The 21,133-nt window shown below is 35.7% G+C and overlaps 1 protein-coding gene across 1 annotated transcript; it reads right to left on the bottom strand.

Annotated features, from left to right (window-relative positions):
* Positions 1 to 729: 729 nt before the first annotated feature.
* Positions 730 to 11,293, bottom strand: LOC110912140 (cell number regulator 6). Its single transcript, XM_022156808.2, has 5 exons — positions 11,154 to 11,293; positions 10,963 to 11,072; positions 2,010 to 2,124; positions 1,213 to 1,484; positions 730 to 1,129 (listed from the first exon to the last, which is right to left on the bottom strand). Exons 2-5 carry the CDS (start codon positions 11,065 to 11,067, stop codon positions 914 to 916), a joined length of 708 nt encoding a protein of 235 aa, XP_022012500.1. The 5' UTR covers positions 11,068 to 11,072; positions 11,154 to 11,293; the 3' UTR covers positions 730 to 913.
* Positions 11,294 to 21,133: the final 9,840 nt, after the last annotated feature.

The following is a 21,133-nucleotide window of genomic DNA, read 5'->3' on the forward strand; positions in this document are numbered from 1 at the left end:
TTATGTTCCCTGTAAAAGGAGTGTTCATGGTTCAGTTTAAAACCATGACATCGTTCAAACTGGTCATCGGCTTGGTTTCACATTCAAACTTTCAATCAGTTGGTTTTAAAAAAATCAAAAATGTAATGAACGGTTTGGTTTATTGTTTAATCTTAAAACCAACCGTACAAAACCGGACCGGATCGTAAAATTTGAGTGTATTTTAATTCTTTAAATAATTTATAATTAATTATATTACACATATTTAAAAACTTATATTTTATGTTATCTAATAAAACAAGCTCAATATTAGTTTAATCGAAATGGACTTAATTTATGAGATGTGTAGCACCCTGAGACAAACATGTGCATTACATTCTTCTCTATTACCTACTGTATCTATTTTTTTGAGGCTAATGTTATTCTCTTATAGGTAATGAACAATTAGATTTGGGAATAATGTACAAGTAGAATGTGCTAATTGAGTTCATTCTATGTAAGTGTTTAAATCTTTGTATATATGCTTTCCTTGTTCATGTCAGGTATCGGTTGTGGTCGGTTCAGTGCTTCGCCTCTAATCATCCGATATGAGAATACATTTTGCTCGGTGCAGTCTTTCTTAGTTCGATACTTCGATTTACCTCCGCCCAAACCCGAAGACCCAAAGGAGAACAAGAAGTAAAAAATATGGGAACCAAAGACCAACCCTAGTGCAACATATTGGTTTTGGTTTCGGTTATTTTCCGAAAATAAAAAGAGGTTAGGAGAGAGTAGATAAAATCAAAGAAAGTGGGGAAAGAAGTACATCATTGTTTTTCAATTTTAACCTTTCTTGAAGCACTATATACATGTGCTTATACGGTTCTGCGATTCTCAACATAATATTGGTGTTTCGAAATGAATGTCCTATATAACGTAACAGCAGATAACGTTGTCATAGTGGTGACATCTCTAAACTGGTACGATGTTGATGGGTATTTGCAGAAGACGAGTCTTGGGTTGAGTTCATTTGTTGAACGGGTGGAGCGTTGACGAGGGTCATCGGCATCACAAAGTTGTCGGAAAGCCGTCCCTTCATTTCCCTGTGTTCTTGACACAAAGCACACGGGTGCAGACAACAGTGCACCAAACACGGGTCACACGGTAAGTTCTGCATGTTCAAAGTTCAAACAACCAAACATATATATCACCATTCCAAAGACTACAATTATATGGTAACTACATGATGATTACCTTGAGATGGTATTTCTTCTGTAACATTTGTCGAACAGCACCGGTGTAGATACCGCACATCCACCAACCAAACAAGGCTCCTTCACAAACGAGAAATGATGTACCGGGGTCAATAACGCCATGCAATGCTGCGGTTATTGCAGCGACAGCCAATCCACCCTCAATGAAAATTGCGTGAAGAACACATGGAGTTGTTGCAGATGCGTAATCATCTCTCAAGCTTTCATAATTTCTCCCAAACAGAACACATGGACAAAAAAATCCTGTCCAGCCTGAACAAAAATATAATATTATTATTATTACTGGGAAGTTTGTCACTGATAAATAACAAATGATTGAAGTGCATAAATTCGGGACCACATAGTCAAACCTTTCTCTGAACTGCATGTCAAATAAAACAAAAAAAAAAATATTTTTAAGCAGGGGAAAAATGAAAATTGAAGATGCGCATGAATCTACCAAGGAGAAAAAAGTAAGGTCACATTTCAGTATTCATTGAAGGACTCTAGAACTAGTAACACATGCAAAAGTACTTGAATGTGTGTAAAGTTTGAACAAAGGCCTGACAATAATATAATATATATTAGAAATATTCAGAAATCATTTGATAATAAAGGCAACATATCAAGTTCTGTGACATAATTTGAAATTCGGAGAACCAACTTGGAGAGAAATTGAAAAAATGGAATTGTGAAATATTGGCATTGTAAGGCTACTTGTGCGGTATTTTTTATCTATAGCATTTGGAATGACCACCTAAAAAGACATGATAATACTTGATTCTGAGAAAAACTTACAGCTTTCGGTATCTTCAGTACAGCCAAATATGCCAGTTGTCCAAGGCTCAACAGCAGGTGGCTCAAAGCTCTCAGGTAAAGGCTGCCCACATTCATTGCACTTGCGAACATTCAGCTGTAATAAAGTAAATTAAAAAAAAAAAAAGATTTAAGAAATTTGTAACAAGAAACATATGATATCTCAACCCTTCAGCCTACTAAGCAAGGAATTTGGATTTACAAAAAGCACGTGAGGTCTTCATGGTACAAGCGGTATCAAGGTTACATACTTACATTAGGAAACACTAAGGTACCAATTAGATCAAGCCTGCAAAAATTATTATTATTATACTAAACCTAAATCATAATTTAGGATCTTTATCTAGGTATCTAACATATAACCCTGCATTCCAAGTGGACTCAGACACAGCCTAAATGAAAAGAACAAATAAGAGGGCAAACCCTAAGTAAAAATGTAAGTAAATGGATAAGTCGGACATACATGTAGCACGCACGAACTTGTCCAATGGCAACTCGTCCTCAAAGCAATCTCCACATAGTTGGTGTTATATGGAGGGTTACTTGACAAGTAAATTGCACACAAAACAAGACTTGATTTGGAGGGAGGACAGTTAAATTCAAGAAGCCATGTTGATTCAGCAACAACATTAGCTACACCTCTATATTCAAGACAATATGTTGAAAGAATGAGAACCGAGATCGGTCATAGTAAGAACTCGAGAGACAAGAGAATATACTGAGGTCCAGCATAGAGAAGCAAGCAAGTCCAAGAGAGGAGGTGTAGGTAAACAATGCATTAATATGTAACAACACAAGAACCATGCTTGAGGCTACATGATGAGGAACACAAGGTTGTTTCATGTGCACCTCTTTAGACAAATCTCCATTCAAGAAAGCATTTACTAACATGCATTGGGAGACAACAATGTCGAGAACCCCATCATAGTCTAGAGCAACAAGACGGGCCTTGTAATGTTCAACTTTCATATAACCCTGCATTCCAAGTGCTATATTAGTACGAGGATGGTGACACAAAAACCCCCAACATTTTCAGATTTCATGATTGCGTTCCAGTGTAGAGCCTAGGTATATGATTTCAAAATAAGAGAACAATAGATAGGAAATATGCTTAGATTTAAAAGAGCCTATTTTAAATCTTGAGATTATCGGATGCATAGTTATTAAAGGCACTAGGCGCACTCAAGGCGCATAGGCCTCGCCTGGGGCCTAGGCACAAAGCGCAAAAAAAGTGAGGGCCTGAGAAAAATAAAGCGCATAATGAAAATTTTTAAAAAATATATGATGTATTAGAAAAAGAATACTATTCTTCAAATAAAATAAACAAAGTCTATTATGTAACACTTTATATCATCTAATTAGTACCAAAATATTAGTGTATTAGTGTAGAAAAGTAGTTTTCCTTAATTAAAAGTAGAGATTTGGCTAGAATCTTGTCGGAATTTAGCCGGAAACTCTCCGGAATCTAGGAATCTTGCCGGAATGTGCGCCTGAACCATCCCCTGGAGAGTTAAAGCGCAATTTCCTCGACTTAAAGCGCAACTGCCTCGCCTCGCCTGAAAAATGGGCTTAGGTGCAAGAGGCGATGGCTTTTAACAACTATGATCGGATGACTAGAAGTCAAGACCAAAGAAGGAGATGATGGATCACAAGATACTTAGAACCAGCTAGCAAATGAACTCAAAGTGCTAAGACACATCCATGTGGAGGAGATGCCAAAAAGGGGTGTGAAAAAGACTGAAGGAGCATCATCGGAGTCAAAATTAGTATAATGGGGCAGACAAAATGAAAGGAAGAGAAAGAAAAATACTCATCATAAAAACATGACATGAAATGATGACATGATATGTGATAAGGTGGACACCATGTAGTTGAACAAGAAGAAAGTTTGTGAGGAGCGGTGGAAAAGAGGTTTAGATAGCACAAAAAACAAATTCTCAAAGATCCTCTTAAGAGGGAAAGAAACCATATAGAACAAGTTCAAAATTCTAATGTGTTAGTGGGAAGTAAGTGACCAATCATGTTAAGAGCTTCAACCCAAAATGAAAGTTTGAAAAGAAGAGTTAGATTGACATTGTTAATGGTCCGAATGGCATGTTGTGCTTCACTGACCATTGTATTGTTGCGATGTACATGGGCAGAAGAAGCAAAAACAAATGTCATGGTTTTGAAATTAGATGTGAAATTCATGGTTGTCAAGTTCTCGTCCATTATTTCATTTAATGTGTGTAAATGAGACTGGTATGGAAAGAAAGGAAATCTGAATTGTATTAATTGTATTGTGTATTTACAAATGAAGAGGGTCCCTCTATTTATAGGGGAAGGAGGGACCAACAAGAAAATATTAATTACATGTAGGGACACCTATAATTACATGTAGAGACACCTAGTTAACACATAGGTCCTTCAACTATTTACAACTAACACTCCTCCTCAAGTTGGAGCATAGATGTTAATCATGCCCAACTTGTTACATATGAAGTCTATTTGTGGCTTCCGGAGTGGTTTCGTGAAGATATCTGCTAGTTGGAATTCCGTCCTAACATGGATTGGCTGAATCGACGGAGGATCCTTTTGAGTACCAACTATCCGATCTCTGATTAGGTGACAATCAACCTCAATATGTTTAGTTCTCTCATGGAATACTTGATTTTTGGCTATATGTATAGCTGATTGATTATCACAGTACAATCGCATCAAGTCTTCAGAGATAACTCCAAGTTCTCTAAGAAGACGACGAACCCATATCATCTCCGATGTAACATCTGCCATAGCTCTGTACTCTGATTCAGCACTTGATCTGGATACGGTGTGTTGTTTCTTACTCTTCCAGGACACAAGGTTTCCGCCAACGAAAACACAATACCCAGTGGTGGATCGACGGGAAATAGGACAGCCTGCCCAATCTGCATCTGAGAATCCAGATATACGTCCGTCTCCATCTTCTGTGAAAGCACCCACACGACAATGACCCTGATCAGAATATAAGATCCCCAGGCCTGGTGAGGTTTTGAGATATCTTAAGACACGGAGAGCAGCATCCCAGTGTCCTGTGTACGGAGTGGCCATGAACTGACTTAGGACACTGACGACAAAGGAAATATCTGGTCGTGTAACTGTCAAATAATTAAGCTTTCCAACTAATCGTCTGTATCGTTCGGGATCCTTCATTAGATTTCCATCCTCTGGAAGAAGCTTCCTTGTAGGAAGCATAGGACTGTCAACCGGTTTGCATCCCAGTAAGCCACACTCAGTTAACATATCAAGGACATACTTTCGTTGACAGAGAAGTATTCCTTGTGGGGAACGAGATACTTCTATGCCAAGGAAGTATCGTAGCCGACCTAAATCACTAATTTGAAACTGAGACTGAAGGAACTGTTTGAGCTTGGTAATTCCATCTTCATCATCCCCTGTAACTATGATATCATCCACATAAACAACTAAGATGATCCTTCGACCCTGATGATGTCTGAAGAATACAGAGTGATCATATGTACTACGAACCATTCCAAATTCTTCCATGACACTAGAAAACCGACCAAACCATGCTCTGGGAGATTGTTTAAGACCATATAAAGAGCGACGCAGTTTGCATACTTTGGATGCCTCCTCCTTAACAATGAACCCTGGTGGCTGCTCCATATAAACCTCCTCCTCAAGAACACCATTAAGGAAGGCGTTCTTGACATCAAGCTGGTGGAGCGGCCAATGATGAATGGCAGCAAGAGCAATACAAATACGCACGGAGGGCATTTTGGCCACCGGAGAGAAAGTCTCGTCATAATCAATACCATAAGCTTGAGAGTAGCCTTTAGCTACCAAACGAGCTTTCAGACGATGTAGAGAACCGTCAGGGTTAAGTTTAACCGTGAAGACCCAACGACAACCAACAACACGCTTTCCTGGCGGAAGCGTTACAAGATCCCATGTATGATTAGTCCTTAAAGCCCCAAGCTCTTCTTCCATAGCTTGACGCCATCCTGGGTGAGCGAGAGCTGTCATCACATTTTTGGGAATCGGATAGGAATCAAGTGAAGTGGTGAAGGCATGAGACTCCGTGGATAGGTGAGCATAAGCAACATAATCCTGGATGGGGTAACGGGTGGTATGTCTAGGTTCTTTTCGAAAGGCAATAGGTATATCAGGATATGGTGCACCTGGAGGATCATAGGCAACAGTTTCTGGTAATGGTGAAACAGGTTCAGTGTTAGGTGGTGGAACAGTGGACGTACCAGATGTAGAGGCTGGTTGTGAATCAAGAGTCTCTGTTGTTGATTTCTTACCTCGCCTAGCATATGTGAAGAGTAATGGTGGAGGATCTGTCGGTGGCCCCGAATCTGCAGAGGTTGGAACTGTGGTGTCTGAGACCGGAGGGGTAGACGGAACAGAGGACAAAGGAACAACAGGGATGAAAGGAGATTCGGGAAGATCCGGTTCTGGAAATGGATCTGACACAGGAGTAGAGGATGTAGGAAAGAAGGGACATTCCTCATGAAAAGTAACGTCGGAACTAGTAAAGTAACGACGAAGAGAAGGACTATAACACCGATAACCTTTCTGGACACGTGAGTAACCTACAAAGATACAACGAATGGCTCTGGCATCAAGTTTAGGGGTTCCTGGACGATGATCATGAACATATGCAACACATCCAAATATTTTGGGTGGAAGTGGAAACATAGTTCCTTTGGGAAAAAGGATAGAAAATGGGGTTTGACCATGAATGACGGGTGAGGGCATACGGTTAATAAGATAAGCGGCAGTAAGGACAGCGTCTCCCCAGAAACGATGAGGAACATGAGAATGAATCATGAGAGTGCGAGTGATGTCTAATAAGTGTCTGTTCTTGCGTTCAGCGACACCATTTTGTTGTGGTGTGTAAACGCAAGACGACTCGTGAATAATGCCATTAGTTTTTAAGTAAGAAGAAAAGTCGGTCGACAAATATTCTTTTGCATTGTCTGTACGCAAGGTTTTAATTGAGGTTTGAAATTGAGTTTTAACGTAAGCATGGAATTCACGAAATATTGAATATATTTCAGCACGAGATTTCAATAGATAAACCCAAGTAGCACGCGAATAATCATCAATAAAGGTGATAAAATATTGAAAACCCAAAGTCGATTTTGTGGGACATGGGCCCCAGACATCAGAATGCAAAAGTTCAAACAACGTACTGACTCGATTAGACACTCTAGGGGGATAGGGACGCCTGGTATGTTTACCAAGTTGACATGACTCGCAATGAAAATCAAATGAAGATGGAAAATCCGGTCTCATTTGCCTCAGAACCGCTGCAGAAGGGTGGCCTAGCCGGTAGTGAGCCTCCCTGATACTGGAATCACATATGTTGGCTTTAGGGTGTGATGGTAAAGACATACGGTAGAGGCCTCCTGATTCAAAACCTATGCCAATCAGCCGGTTCGTCCCTAGTTCCTGAAAAATGCAGTGAGTAGGATAAAAGGTTACGGAGCAGTTATTTTGTTTGGTAATTTGACTTACCGAACAAAGGTTATCAGGGAATTTAGGAACCAACAAGACAGAAGAAAGGTTTAGGTCTTTCGAATTACTAACGGATCCAATGCCACGGACTGGGCATGAGGATCCATCAGCAAGACGAACTGGTGGGTGAGAACCAGTACGTAGGCTAGAAAGAAGATCCTGAATCCCAGTCATGTGATGAGTAGCTCCAGAATCAATAATCCAGGATAAGTCAAGATAAGAAAGTATACCTGAATTGACCAAGCTGGCTTGTGGGCTAGGAGCAGGTGACTGTGAGGCCAACAGTTGTTGAAGTCTACTGAGATCCTCCTCGCTCAACGTGTAGGTAGTACCAGTAGTTGGGTTAGAACACGCACCAGTAGGAGAAGACTCACCAGTAGAAGCTAGTCGAGCTTTTGGTTGAGATCCAGGAGCACGGTTTGGGCAATTATGCTTTGTATGTCCTGGCAGCTTGCAATAATGGCAGTTGTTCGGGCAGTTGTACCTTGCATGTCCTGGTTCATGACACAAGTGACAGACAAGATTACCACCATGTCCCCCAGTGCCTTGTCCAGTGCCTTTCTTCATATAAGAACTTTGCCCTGTACCCTTACTGACCAAGGCAGACACATCGGTTGGAGATGCGTCCGGACCATACATTTCGCGCAATAGGTGATATGTGGATGCCACAGATGAAATAGCGGTAGAGTTACTTAGCAATAATGGACGTGCACTTGCATACTTAGGTGATAAACCAGCAATAAACATCATGACGTCCATTTTGGTGTTACGCTCCTCCTGAACCTTTAAATCAGCAGTAGGTGGGAAAAGAGCTCGTAACTCATCTTGAAGCTTTGAGAAACGAGTAAAGTAATCGGTAAAGGTGGAGTCACCTTGTTCCGCCCGGGTGAAGGCTTGAACAACAGAATAGGCATGGGACAAAGATTCCTTAGCTGAGAAGGACGAAGACAGGTGGTCCCACATTGCCTTTACTGTAGGGAAGTTTTGAGCGATAGTGAGGATTTGTGGCTCCATGGAATTCCATAGAGCCATTTGTATCCCACTATCGTCGATACGCCATTCCCGAGGAGTTGGATCAGGGGGTGGTTTTGTTAGATGGTCTTCTTTGTCCACACTAGCAAGGCCTTTTTGGACAAAGAGGCTCCAGGAACTCCAGTTGCTCGAGTCTAGCTTAACAGGAATACGTAAAACGGAGGCATAGTTGATAATGCCTGGAGCAATTTGGTTCTCATTCTTCTTATCATCTCCCATTTTTTTTAAACGAAAAGCTGAACTGGATTACGGACACGCGAAACGAGGCAGAAACGAAAAAGTTCTCGGATCGAAAAAATTAACCTGACGAGATGGACGGGGAGGTAATTCCGACCAGACTGGCAAAAAACGGCGGCCGGAGAGGCGGCGACGCGCCGTCACGCGCGGCGCGTGGATGAGGGCGGCGGAAGGGGCGGCGGCGCGTGGGGGCGCGTGGAGCGGCGGACGTCGGCGATTTTTGAAGGGTTTTGTAGATCGGGCAATTGCGAACACGATGGTGGTGGTGGTGTATGTTAACTCGCCGGAAAAAGGAACGGATCTGAAAAAGTAGGTGACGGGTTGTGGTGGTTTTGGGTGTTTGAACAGATCTGGAACGGGTTTTTAGGACGGAACTGGTGGTGACCGGAAATGGTATGAAAGAGAATCCGTTTCTGATGTGGAAGGTCAGACTGAGCTGCAACCACAGAGCATACTACGAATTCTCTAAACTGAGAGACGGAAATGGTCACCCGAATGAGGATATTCTTGAGCTAAACTACCTTTAGCTCTGATACCATGTAAATGAGACTGGTATGGAAAGAAAGGAAATCTGAATTGTATTAATTGTATTGTGTATTTACAAATGAAGAGGGTCCCTCTATTTATAGGGGAAGGAGGGACCAACAAGAAAATATTAATTACATGTAGGGACACCTATAATTACATGTAGAGACACCTAGTTAACACATAGGTCCTTCAACTATTTACAACTAACAATGTGCTTAAATGTTTTTTTTAACTGATTTAAGGTATAGGATCATTTTTTTAAAAAAGAATAGCGTACTTCAGATTTAGAACATAAAATAAACATTCATAAAAATGGTATAGAATGCCGTACTCTAAGAACGAAAGAAGATTGTAACCGCGGAAAAGGGGGGGGGGGGGGGGTCTGACGAGTTATGGCGGTGACTTAAAAAGAAGAACGGTTAAGAGAAACTAGAGCAGAATCTAAGTATGCTACCATGTAACTTGATAAAAAGCCCAGTGAGGTATTTTCTATCATTACTCAAGTACATATGAATTATGATACAAAAAGTACGAAGAATAAAATCAAGGTCCGCCGAGCCCATATACAATAATCAGAATACAAAGAGAAATATCCTAAACCTAAATCATAACTTAGGATCTTTATGTAAAAGAAGGAATAAGTAAAAGAAAACAACAAACTGCAAAACTATTGTCAACTGAACACATATATCCTAGATCTCTCCCTCATTCTTGTAAATTATGTAGTGTAAACGACTCTAGGAGAAATAGGAACTTGTGTCTGCCTAAAACCTTGTAGACTAAAGACACCTGATAGAACCTTCTAGGATTAGGACTTATAGACCAGTTCTCAACTAATTTCTTGCATTTTATCTCCTGTTGATTATGTTGTGTCATTCCATGCTTGAACACAACACTTCTTGAAAAAGGTCTTTACGCAACTATTCAAGTGCATTATACCATATCACTTGTAAATATTGACTAAATTAATTTGCATTCTAAGCGCCTGATATGAACTATCAAGTATCTAAAAATCACTTGTAAATATTGACTAAATTAATTTGCATTCTAATGTGAGTCATACAAGTGAAATCTATACCGCACAAAAGAAGCCTAACTTGAATTTTCTAAAAGGCTTTATTTCACTCATTCATTCATTCATTGTATCAACTATCAAGTATCTAAAATTACAACGATAACAATGTGATTTCCAGATATGAGCGCGGAACACCTACTTCAAAATTTCAAACAACTACTAAAACCTACACAAATTTCATTAAAACAAACCTTTCTATCACCTAAAATGTGAACACATTAAGATCACATAAGCGATCAGTTAACGTCAAACGATACAAACTAACAGCAATTAAGCAGATCTATCAACGATAAGAATACGATTTCCTCATTTCCAGATATGAATAGCTACAACAAAAATTCAAACAACTACTAAAACCTACACAAATTTTATCAAAACAAAGGTTTCTACAACTCTATAACCTAAATGCGCACACACATTAAGCTCACACAACTAATCACACTCGTCATCTACAAAATCCGAAAACCTAATTTCATCAAACGATCTAAACAAACAGCAATTAATCAGATCTATCAACAAATCCGAACAAATCAACATTTTAACATACTGCGATCAAACCTGAGGAACTTCGATCGGCTGATTGAGTTCTCCGGGATTGATTTCAACCTCCGCTTGATTTTTGTTCAATTTTACGTACTGCGATGGATTATCGCCATCCGCCATCAGATCTGAGAGCAAAGAGTGGTCAAATAACGGATAATAACAAGTATAATTGTGATGTAATCGAATGTAAACAGGATTTTACATACTGTTGACTGAATTCAGCAGGTTGTTGAATGCGAATGTGTGTGAGAAATGAGAGTGGTTTTGAGTGAGATCGTTAAACGGAATTTGGGGGGGAGGTTGTTGTTCAAGTGTTTTTTTATTTGTGAGTCAACACCAGAGGTGTTTAAATCGGTTTTAAGAAAAACTGGTTGGTTCGGTTTTTAACCGGTTTTATACGACGGAAACCTGAACTGGTATTAACCGGTTCGGTTTGGTTAAAAACTGGTTTTGGCTAAAAGACAGGTTTTTAACCAGTTTTGGTTTTTTTAACTGGTTTCAGACATCAAGAACACTAACCAATCTACAAACTGCCGGTTCGATTTGGGTTAAAAAGTGGTTTCGGTTTTTTCGGGTTTCGGTTCTAAAACCGTTTTTTTGGTACACTTCTAGTCGATACGAGTGAGTTGTGGAATATTAAGTTTGGAGTGGTTTACAAGTTTTCTCCTTTGATTATATATAGTAGGTGGCAAATTTAATCCATTGTAATTATTTTGTTACGTTTGTTTTGTTAAGTCGGGTATAACAGAGGGGTCGGGTCAGGTAATGGGTCAAAATAGGTTTGGTCTGACCGAATTCAAGGGTGAAATGGGTTGTAAACACAATGGGTTCGGATCAAAACATATTGTTTTAAAATAAGTATCACTTTGGTTTCGGTCAAAAGGGGTTTCAACCAAGATGGGCTCGGTTGAAATAAGTCGATTAGGAATATAAGTATTATAATTGGTTCACCCTCTATATTTATTTTGGTGACGTGTGAAGGTGGTGGTGACAACTACGAGGTGGATTTAATGGTGGTGTCACACTGGCGGTGTCGACGTTGGTAGTCGCAACAGCAAAAGGTGGCAATCGCGACAATGAGGTGGCTCCGGAGGTTGCGATGATAGTTGTTAGAAATAATAATATAAATAAATAAATAACAGTTAACTATGTCCATTAAATACTTTATCACAAAATGTCGATTAAATACTTTATCACAAAATGATTTTAATTATGAATGAAATCATCTTAGTAGCCAAAACATAAATATGGAATATGTCAATTTCATGTGTTTTAATTCAAATTTAGATTTTATAGTTAACACATCCTAGTATGATAATGAACAATATATACAATTTATCATGTTGTATATGAGATAACTTTTATTTACAATTATGCTATGTAATCAAACTTGTATACTCGCCAACTTTTGTTAAATTTTTATTTTAATAAACTAGTTGATGACGGTGAAGAATATTATTCAGGGTGGATTAGAAACACACTTAGATTTAAACTTTTAGTACTTGCTTCATGTTGTTACGTTATTTGAAATTTGTTGTACTTTCTTTTCAAGACAATGTATTTCCATTCTAGTATCAATGAAATTTGAAACATCTAAATATTGTCACAATTAGTTGTTATGAAGTCTCTTCCAATCTCGTTTCGTTTCACTGCGATGTTTCCGCCATCGGTTGGGGTGTAACACTGAAACCTTACATAAATATAAACATGAAAACATATTATATTTTACCACATAATACAAAAATAAGCCGGTAAAACTCGAGGGGTTAAAATGATATTTACAAAGTTTAAAAAAAATTAAGCGAGTGTAAGTGTCTATGCTAAAAGTTTAACATTAAGGAAAAAAAGAAAAAAAAAACAAAATAAACACAATTAAAAGAAAACAAAAACAAAATAACCACAATTAAAAGACAAAAAGAAAAAAATTGAATGTCGTTTTACATTTTCTGAATTGTTATTTATAATAACTAGTTATAAAAATCGTCGCCGCGTTGCAGCGAACTTCTTTTGTTATTTAGTCTGTGTTTATATGTGTTTGAAATTATTAAGAGCGCGTTGCACACGGAATCGCTGACAAGAAAAAAAAATGTAGAATAAAACACTAAAAAATAACCGAAAGAAAATCAACTAAAAAGTTGTATGGTAATGATGTTGTTCGGTAGAAGCCCGTAGTCAGAGATGAGCAAATAGTAATGGGTACCGGTACCGAATTTCCTAAACCGAAAGATCCTAAGTACCGGTTCGGTACTGACGTTTGGCGTTCCTAGTACCGGTTCGCTACCGGTTTTTACCTTCATATACCGATACCATAACCGGTATTTTCGGTACCAATACCGATTCGGTATCAGTTGGCACCGAGCTCATCCCTACCCCTGAAACTAAAAAAAATTGTACGATACCGTTAGTGTTCGTACGGTACCCGTGATCAGGGATGAGCAAATGGTACTGGGTAGCAGTACCAAATTTCTCAAACTAAAAGATTATCAAACTTAATCCGGTACCGACTTTTGGCGTTTTATGTACCAGGCTGGTGCTGGTTTTTACATTTATGTATCGATAACGAACCGTTATTTTCGATACAAATACCGGTTAACATCAAGCTTATCAGACTTATAAAGTAAAGGAGATAACAATTATTATAATATTAAGATAATAAAATTATTAAAAAAAACTGTATATAATATTTTATTATATTATAGTTTAGTGTTGATTTCATTCATATATTAATATATAGGAGAATTTGGATTTATATATTATTAAACAATTGTGATATGTTTTTTTAACATTAAATAATTTATTACAAAATGATTTTAATTATGAATGAAATCATCTTTTTTTTAACGGCCAACGAATTCTTCAAATAGGCTATTGGTGAAATTCATCACATCGGGATACGCTCGCCTCCGAACCGGGGAAAACCCTCACCTAGGGCCGAAGCCCGTGAACACTCGTCCGAAGGCACAACAGAGCAGTGAGGTAAAACCCGCTCAGTTCAAGGATCGAACTAGCGATCTCCACCTATTTGCCTAGTCTCTCATCATCACCAGGTGCCGCAGAAAATAATGAGGAGGACAGAAATCGAACTTAAATTCTTTAGAACACCAAATCCACCTCATTGGCTTGAATGAAATCATCTTAGTAGCTAAAACATAAATATGGAATATGTCAATTTCATGTGTTTTAATTCAAACTTAGATTTTATATAATATGTTTTATTTTAGAAATTAAATACTTTATTACAAAATGATTTTAATTACTAATGAAATCATCTTAGTAGTTAAAACATAAATATGGAATATGTCAATTTAATGTGTTTTAATTCAAATTTAGATTTTATATATTATTAAACAATTGTGATATGTTTTATTTTAAGCGCCAATAATTGAAGTGCGATTGAAATCATTAAGGGGGTGTTTGGGGTTGAGTTTTGAAAATAGATTATGCGTTTTGAATAATCAGAATCAGATAATTAACTATAATAAAACGTGATGTTGAAAGATAGTGTTTGGATTTGATTATGTTGTTTGATATCACAATAATCAGATAATCAACTATTTGAGTGTTTGGCAAATATATATTTAAAAAAATAAACAAGTAAAAATCCTTTTCTAAACGCAAATAATCAATTTTTGGAAAACTGCGTTTTGTTGCAGTAGGGGGAAGTTGCTTTTGGAAAACTGCGTTTTGTAACTTTCTAAACGCAAATAACCATTTTTTTAGATTTTTTCACCCAATTACTCAAAATTGATTATTTATTATTTCAAAACCCAATAATCTAAAAATCTCCTTCAAAACTCAACCCTAAATACCCCCTAAATCGATTCTTGTATTGGTTGATGTTTCTACAAATGTTGCTTGATATCACAATAATCAGATAATCAACTATTTGAGTGTTTGGCAAATATATATTTAAAAAAATAAACAAGTAAAAATCCTTTTCTAATCGCAAATAATCAACTTTTGTAAAACTGTGTTTTGTTGCAGTAGGGGGGGGGGTTGCTTTTGGAAAACTGCGTTTTGTAACTTTCTAAACGCATATAACCATTTTTTTAATTTTTTTTACCCAATTACTCAAAACTGATTATTTATTATTTCAAAACTCAATAATCTAAAAATCTCCTTCAAAACTCAACCTTAAACATCCCCTAATCGATTCTTGTATTGGTTGATGTTTCTATAAACAAGCATGTAGGAGTATGCTATTATTATAAAGAGGGTACACTTGTTCTCAAGGTTAAGATTATAAAATAATACTATACTAGGTTTGAACCCCGTGTATTACACGGGCGGCATAAATGTAATTTTATATAATAAATAATAAAATATATATCTTAAAAAAAAACTCGTGTATTGCACGTGTTGAATAAAATATAATGTCACTAGGTTATAATTCCGTGTATTACACGGGTTGAATAAATAAATTTTATATACTAAATAATAAAACAATATATCTTTAAAAACTTTCTTTATTGCACGGGTTGAATAAATATAATTTTATATATTAAATAATAAAAAGTTATATCTATAAGAACAATATTGTAGGGGTTGAATAAATGTAATTTTATATACCGAATAAAAAAGTTATATCTTTAAAACCACATGTATTACACGAGTTGAATAAATGTAATATTGTTTACCAAATAATAAAATAATACATCTTTAAAAAACCTCATTTATTACACGGGTTGAATAAATGTAATTTTATATACTAAATAATAAAAAATTACATCTTTAAAAATATGCGTATTACACGGTTTGAATAAATGTAATTTTCTGTACTAAGTAATAAAAAAATATATATCCTTTAAAAAACTTCGTATATTGTACGAATTGAATAAATCTAATTTTATACATCAAATAATAAACAGTTATATCTTAAAAAACATCATGTATTACATGGGTTGAGTAAATGTAATTTTGTATAGTAAAAATAAAAATATATTAACACAAAGTTTGGTTTTCGTGATAAAAATAGATTATTCTGTTTTTGCAAAATTTGTTAACGAAGTCTCAATAAATTTAACCATTTATTTAAAACTCCGTAAATATATAAATGATAAATAATATTAGTTAATTTATTTTAAGTTTCGTAAAACCTGTTTGATACCAAACTAAACAAAATGTTCAAATATATAGTTAAGATCAAATTAAATAATTAAGTTTGAATTTGAAGTAAATAGATAAATATAAAAGTAATAATTAATTTAAATAAATAATAGAGTAAATTATGATTTTGGCCCCCGTCGTTATATCACTTTTACCCTTTTAGGCCAAAAAAGATTTTTTTAACATCTAAACCCCCAAAGGTTTTTTTCTAACATTTTTTGCCCCTAACGTCTTTTTTTCTAACCCTTTTGGCCCTTAACATTTAATGGATGAGGTTAGTATTAGAGGCCAAAAGGGTTAGAAAAGAATACGTTGAGGACTCAGATGTTAAAAATAATATTTAATGGATGGGGTTAGTGGGTACACCACGATCCAATACGTGGATCGTGGCTACCTTAATGATTTAGGTAACTATGATACGTACATACATATATTTAAGTGTGTGTATATAGAGTAGTTATCCCAATGGCTTTTGTTAAAAAAAAAAAGAAAAAAAATTGATTTTCTATATTCGTTTTCTTAGAAAAGCCATGATTTAATTATAAAAATAGTATTTTTCTTACTTGTGTTTTAAATTATAACAACATGGTTATATTGTTCGATCATATTTAGTATTAAACTATTGAATTTATAATTTACTCTAATTTTAATATTATAAATGAGAAGAAGATTAAACTAAATAATAATTATCCATAAGATATTAAACTAAATAATATTTAGTAGAATGGTTATCTATAATTAATTAGAAAAAATTAAATTAAAATAATAATTATCTATAAGAGATGCCCTAATATGAGGACAAGTGTCCTCAAATTGGTTTCTTTTATTATATAGTATAGATATAGATATGTTAACATATACAGTCGTCAATATTTATCTTTTAAAAATGAATTTTGATGTACTATTTACTTATTAGAACATTTTATTTTGTTATTTTATTTATTATTAGGTAAAAAACACATGTATTATATAGGATTGAATCCGTTTTATGATACATTCAAATTATGAGATACAATGATTTTAATTAGTTTTATGTACCTTCATGCTTATTTGTTTATTTCATTCATAAAATACGCTTCTCAAATTTATATTCAAGAGAGTTTACGATACAAAAAGGTGGAGATCGATCATCACGTTTTTATATATTTCATCATGGTTTATGAATTAAACCGTAAAATCGAGAATTGAATTCTCTTTGAATGGAGTATAGAAATGTTATATTTAAAATGGCGTTCTTTCTAAATGTTGATGCAATGTGCGATAAATGATGTCTTTAAATCAATTATAACAGTATGCCTAACATTACAAAGTATATATATCTATTCATAATACTGTGGATATAACTTTTTGATTATATAAAAAAACAAACGTTTACCCTTATCAAAATTTTTGCTTAAAATTATTTATAGAAAAACAAATATTTGTTCTTATCTAATTTTTGTTTAAAATTATTATAGAGATAAATATGAAAACAAAGTGAGAACGCACCAGAAAATGACACATGTTTAAAAAAATGCATTTATTAGTATACGAAGATAGGGGAATTACAATATAAGTAAAGAGAGAATAAAATAGAATTAAGGATAAAGACTTTGATCCAGAGTGTATTTCTTAGCTCCCTAATAGGGCTTTAAACGAACCGAATGAACACGAACAAGGCTTTGTTCGTGTTCGTTCGTTAAGGAAATTAACATGTTCGTGAATTGTTCACGAACGCATACCGAACACAAGTTTATGTTCGTGTTTGTTCGTTAAGGAAATTCAGTTGTTCACGAACAGTTCGTGAACACCGGCCTCGTACACAAACGAACACAAGCAAATAAAAACGAACGCAAATGAACATTTAACTTGAAAATAAAATAATAAAAACATTTTTATCCTTAAACATTGAATATAACTATATAAATACAACCATCAAATGATAAATCAAAACACAAGAAGTCTACTACACCACCAAACGATGAATCAAGTTTAACTAACTTACACATAATTATCCCCAAAAATGTTTTAGAATGTCCAAATTTTAGCTAACAAAGAAACAAATAGGGTTTCAAGTTTTCAATATGTTTAGATAAATGGTTTATTATTTATTATTTTTTTGATATAATCAAACGAACATGAGCGAACGTAACCGAACATATTACCGAACGTTCACGAACGTAGTCGAACGAACGAGACATGTGTTCGTGTTCGTTCGCTAAGCTAATTGAACAAAAAAAATCGTGTTCGTTCGTTAAGCTAATCGAACGAACATAAACGAACTTCCCACCGAACAGTTTACGAACTGTTCACCAAACATTCGGTTCGTTTACAGCCCTACTCCCTAAGGTTAATATTTGTAGTGCTCCAACATCCTTCGCTTCAATCTAGGTGATCTCATGTCTTTCCTAAAGGGATACTCATGCAAGTCCCACTCATCGTTCGCTTCAATCTAGGTGATCTCATGTCTTTCCTAAAGGGACACTCATGCAAGTCCCACTCAATAGAAAGCTTACACACATATTGACCAGCCAAACAACTAAACACAACATAACAAATAAAACCAAACAAAGACACTTAACTTAGCATAGGAGTCTATCTCCAGTAAGCATCGGAGTAGATCCCCACTAACAAAAGATAAAGAAAACCATACATTAAAAAAACTACTTTGCGTCTACGGACAGTTATTTAAATCTTCTAGCAAAAGTCAGCAAACTCTTCTAGTCTCCCCGGTCACCGAGGGTGGCAGCCTGCACAATGAGCTCTTTTTGTTCGGCGAGGAGGGCCCGAATACGGTCTTCGAGACTGCGAATGCGGTCCCGGGTCAATTGCATCATATTTCCTACGATCTCTGGATCGAGAGCAGGCGGATGCTCCCAGAATAGACCGAGCATTTGCTCTTGTTGGAGCTTCTCGTTTTCCACCTGACCTATTTCTTGCTGAATTGTTGCAAGTCTTCCGGTGATATCCATAAAAGTATTTGTTGTTGGAATAAGTGTTACCGAAAGTCTTTCTTTCTAACTTCTACCTCTCTCTTTGAAAATATAGTCTGAAATAAGTTGACTAAGAAAAAAACAATATGAGTTCACCCTCTATATTTCTTTTGATGATGTGTGAAGGTGGTGGTGGCGATGACGAGGTGGATTTAGTGGTAGCGTCGTAGTGGCGGTGACGGGGTTGGTTGTGGTAGCAACGATCGTTGTTAAAATTTATATATATATATATACACACACACCGTTAAGCATGTCTATTAAATAATTTTTACAAAATTATTTAAGTTATTAACGAAATCATCACAGTAACTAAAACATAAATGTGAAATATATCATTTAATAACCAAAAAATGTGTTCCAAATTGAAAAATGTGATGTTTGAAACGCCAACTACAATTAGCCCCTTTGACCCATTGAAGTGTGACTAAAATCATAAAATAAATCCTCTCTATTCTAGTATTGGTGAACATTTGCATTAACATATTTCGATTAAAGGGATAAACTTGAACATCATAATCTACTAGAAATTAAAAATAAATAAGAAAAAAAAACATACATATAGTAGTTAGCGTATGTTATATCAAATGTACATCTATAAATTTTATATGGATTTCTAACACAACATAATTCAAACGGGTAACTCGTCATTGACACAGTTAAAAACATGTCTAAAAGATCCCTAACTACTAATTCCCTAACATCCAGCCCTAATTGTGTAACTTTTATTTTAGCATTGTTACTTATTTGTTAATTATGTTAGGCTAGAGGGTATCGTGATAGTCCTCCAAGGGAGGATGATCCGCCACGTAGGCGTCACGTTATAGTCCTCCCAAGGATGGTCCATCACACAAAACTAGAGGGTACGGAGGATGATCCTACCCCATACCACTATGTACAAGTAACCATGCCTTTAGTACAAACACAAACAAAGGGGGCCCACCATATTTGGTACGTCGCAAACGGCGACATCTCGACGATGAGGACGGGACGGAGGGGGGCGGCATGGAGAGGGGGACGGACGGCTTGAGGACGACGCTGGACGGTCCCCATACCGTCCAGCCTTAAAGTAATCCATGCCAATAATCATGTTAAATTATCATTCTTATAATTGAATTGCTTTTAGTTAATCAGGTTATGTGTTGTGTCACGGTATACGTGCTTAGTAGTCGTGTTGAATATAACACGATAATCGCGACACGTTTCGTCAACTCTAAATTTCTATGAAGTGTACATATGGTTATTAAAGATGCAAATATTAAGAATTAAAATTCATTTAAGAAATATTTATAAGATAATGATAATAACTAACAATGAAAAATGAATAAAATATGACATAACCTTCATCATATTTGATTAGCACACCAGCAAGACGTTACAAGCAAATCAATACAATATACATAGTAGACCCCCCAACCCCCCTCAAATACAAAATTGACCAAGTCAGTAACAAGACTGAATATCAAATACAATATTAACAAAGTTATATACAAAACTGAAAAATTCTTATAAAATCGACCAACTCAATAATAATATTGAACGCCGAGATACAATATTAACAACTTTAACTACTAGATTAAAGATCCCGCTATAAGATGCAAGATAACGAAGACAATAGAACGTTTGTGAAGAACAAATAAGATTCGATCCCACTATAAGATGCAAGATAACGAAGACAATAGAGCGTTTTTGAAGAATAGATAATGATCACTAAAAAAGTTGCACTTATTTGGAAAATGATTTTATTTTAATAAAACAATGTAACTTCTTTGATGATTTTTTTTTTTGCAAAGAAAAATGTCTGTAAACGTTTATAAAATTACATCTTTTATATGATGTGGAAGTATTGGTTAGAATAGTCTACCATAAAAATAAATCTTCCAACATGCTTTATACTCCTGCAAACACATTTGCTTAAACAATACATTTGTTTAACTTCTTTTGTCATAAACTAATTTATTAAGGATGGAAAAAATTACATAAGGATGGCAGGTAAACATGCAACAAGTTGCACCGCAACCCACTTTGAATAGCAAATCTAATTCTACCGAAAATAAAACTTTGGTTCTTTGACGTCAAGAAATTAATGTGCACTTTTAAACCTTGATATT

Source organism: Helianthus annuus, chromosome 15 (genome assembly GCF_002127325.2).
Source record: "Helianthus annuus cultivar XRQ/B chromosome 15, HanXRQr2.0-SUNRISE, whole genome shotgun sequence".
NCBI lineage: Eukaryota > Viridiplantae > Streptophyta > Magnoliopsida > Asterales > Asteraceae > Helianthus > Helianthus annuus.

Excerpts from the sequence above, each read along its gene's own strand:
- LOC110912140 (XM_022156808.2), bottom strand. The coding sequence starts at position 11,067 with ATGGCGGATGGCGATAATCCATCGCAGTACGTAAAATTGAACAAAAAT. Across the intron at positions 2,125-10,962 it reads AGCCGATCGAAGTTCCTCAG|CTGAATGTTCGCAAGTGCAA; the intron begins GTTTGATCGCAG and ends ACTTTATTACAG. Across the intron at positions 1,130-1,212 it reads AGAAGAAATACCATCTCAAG|AACTTACCGTGTGACCCGTG; the intron begins GTAATCATCATG and ends TTGAACATGCAG.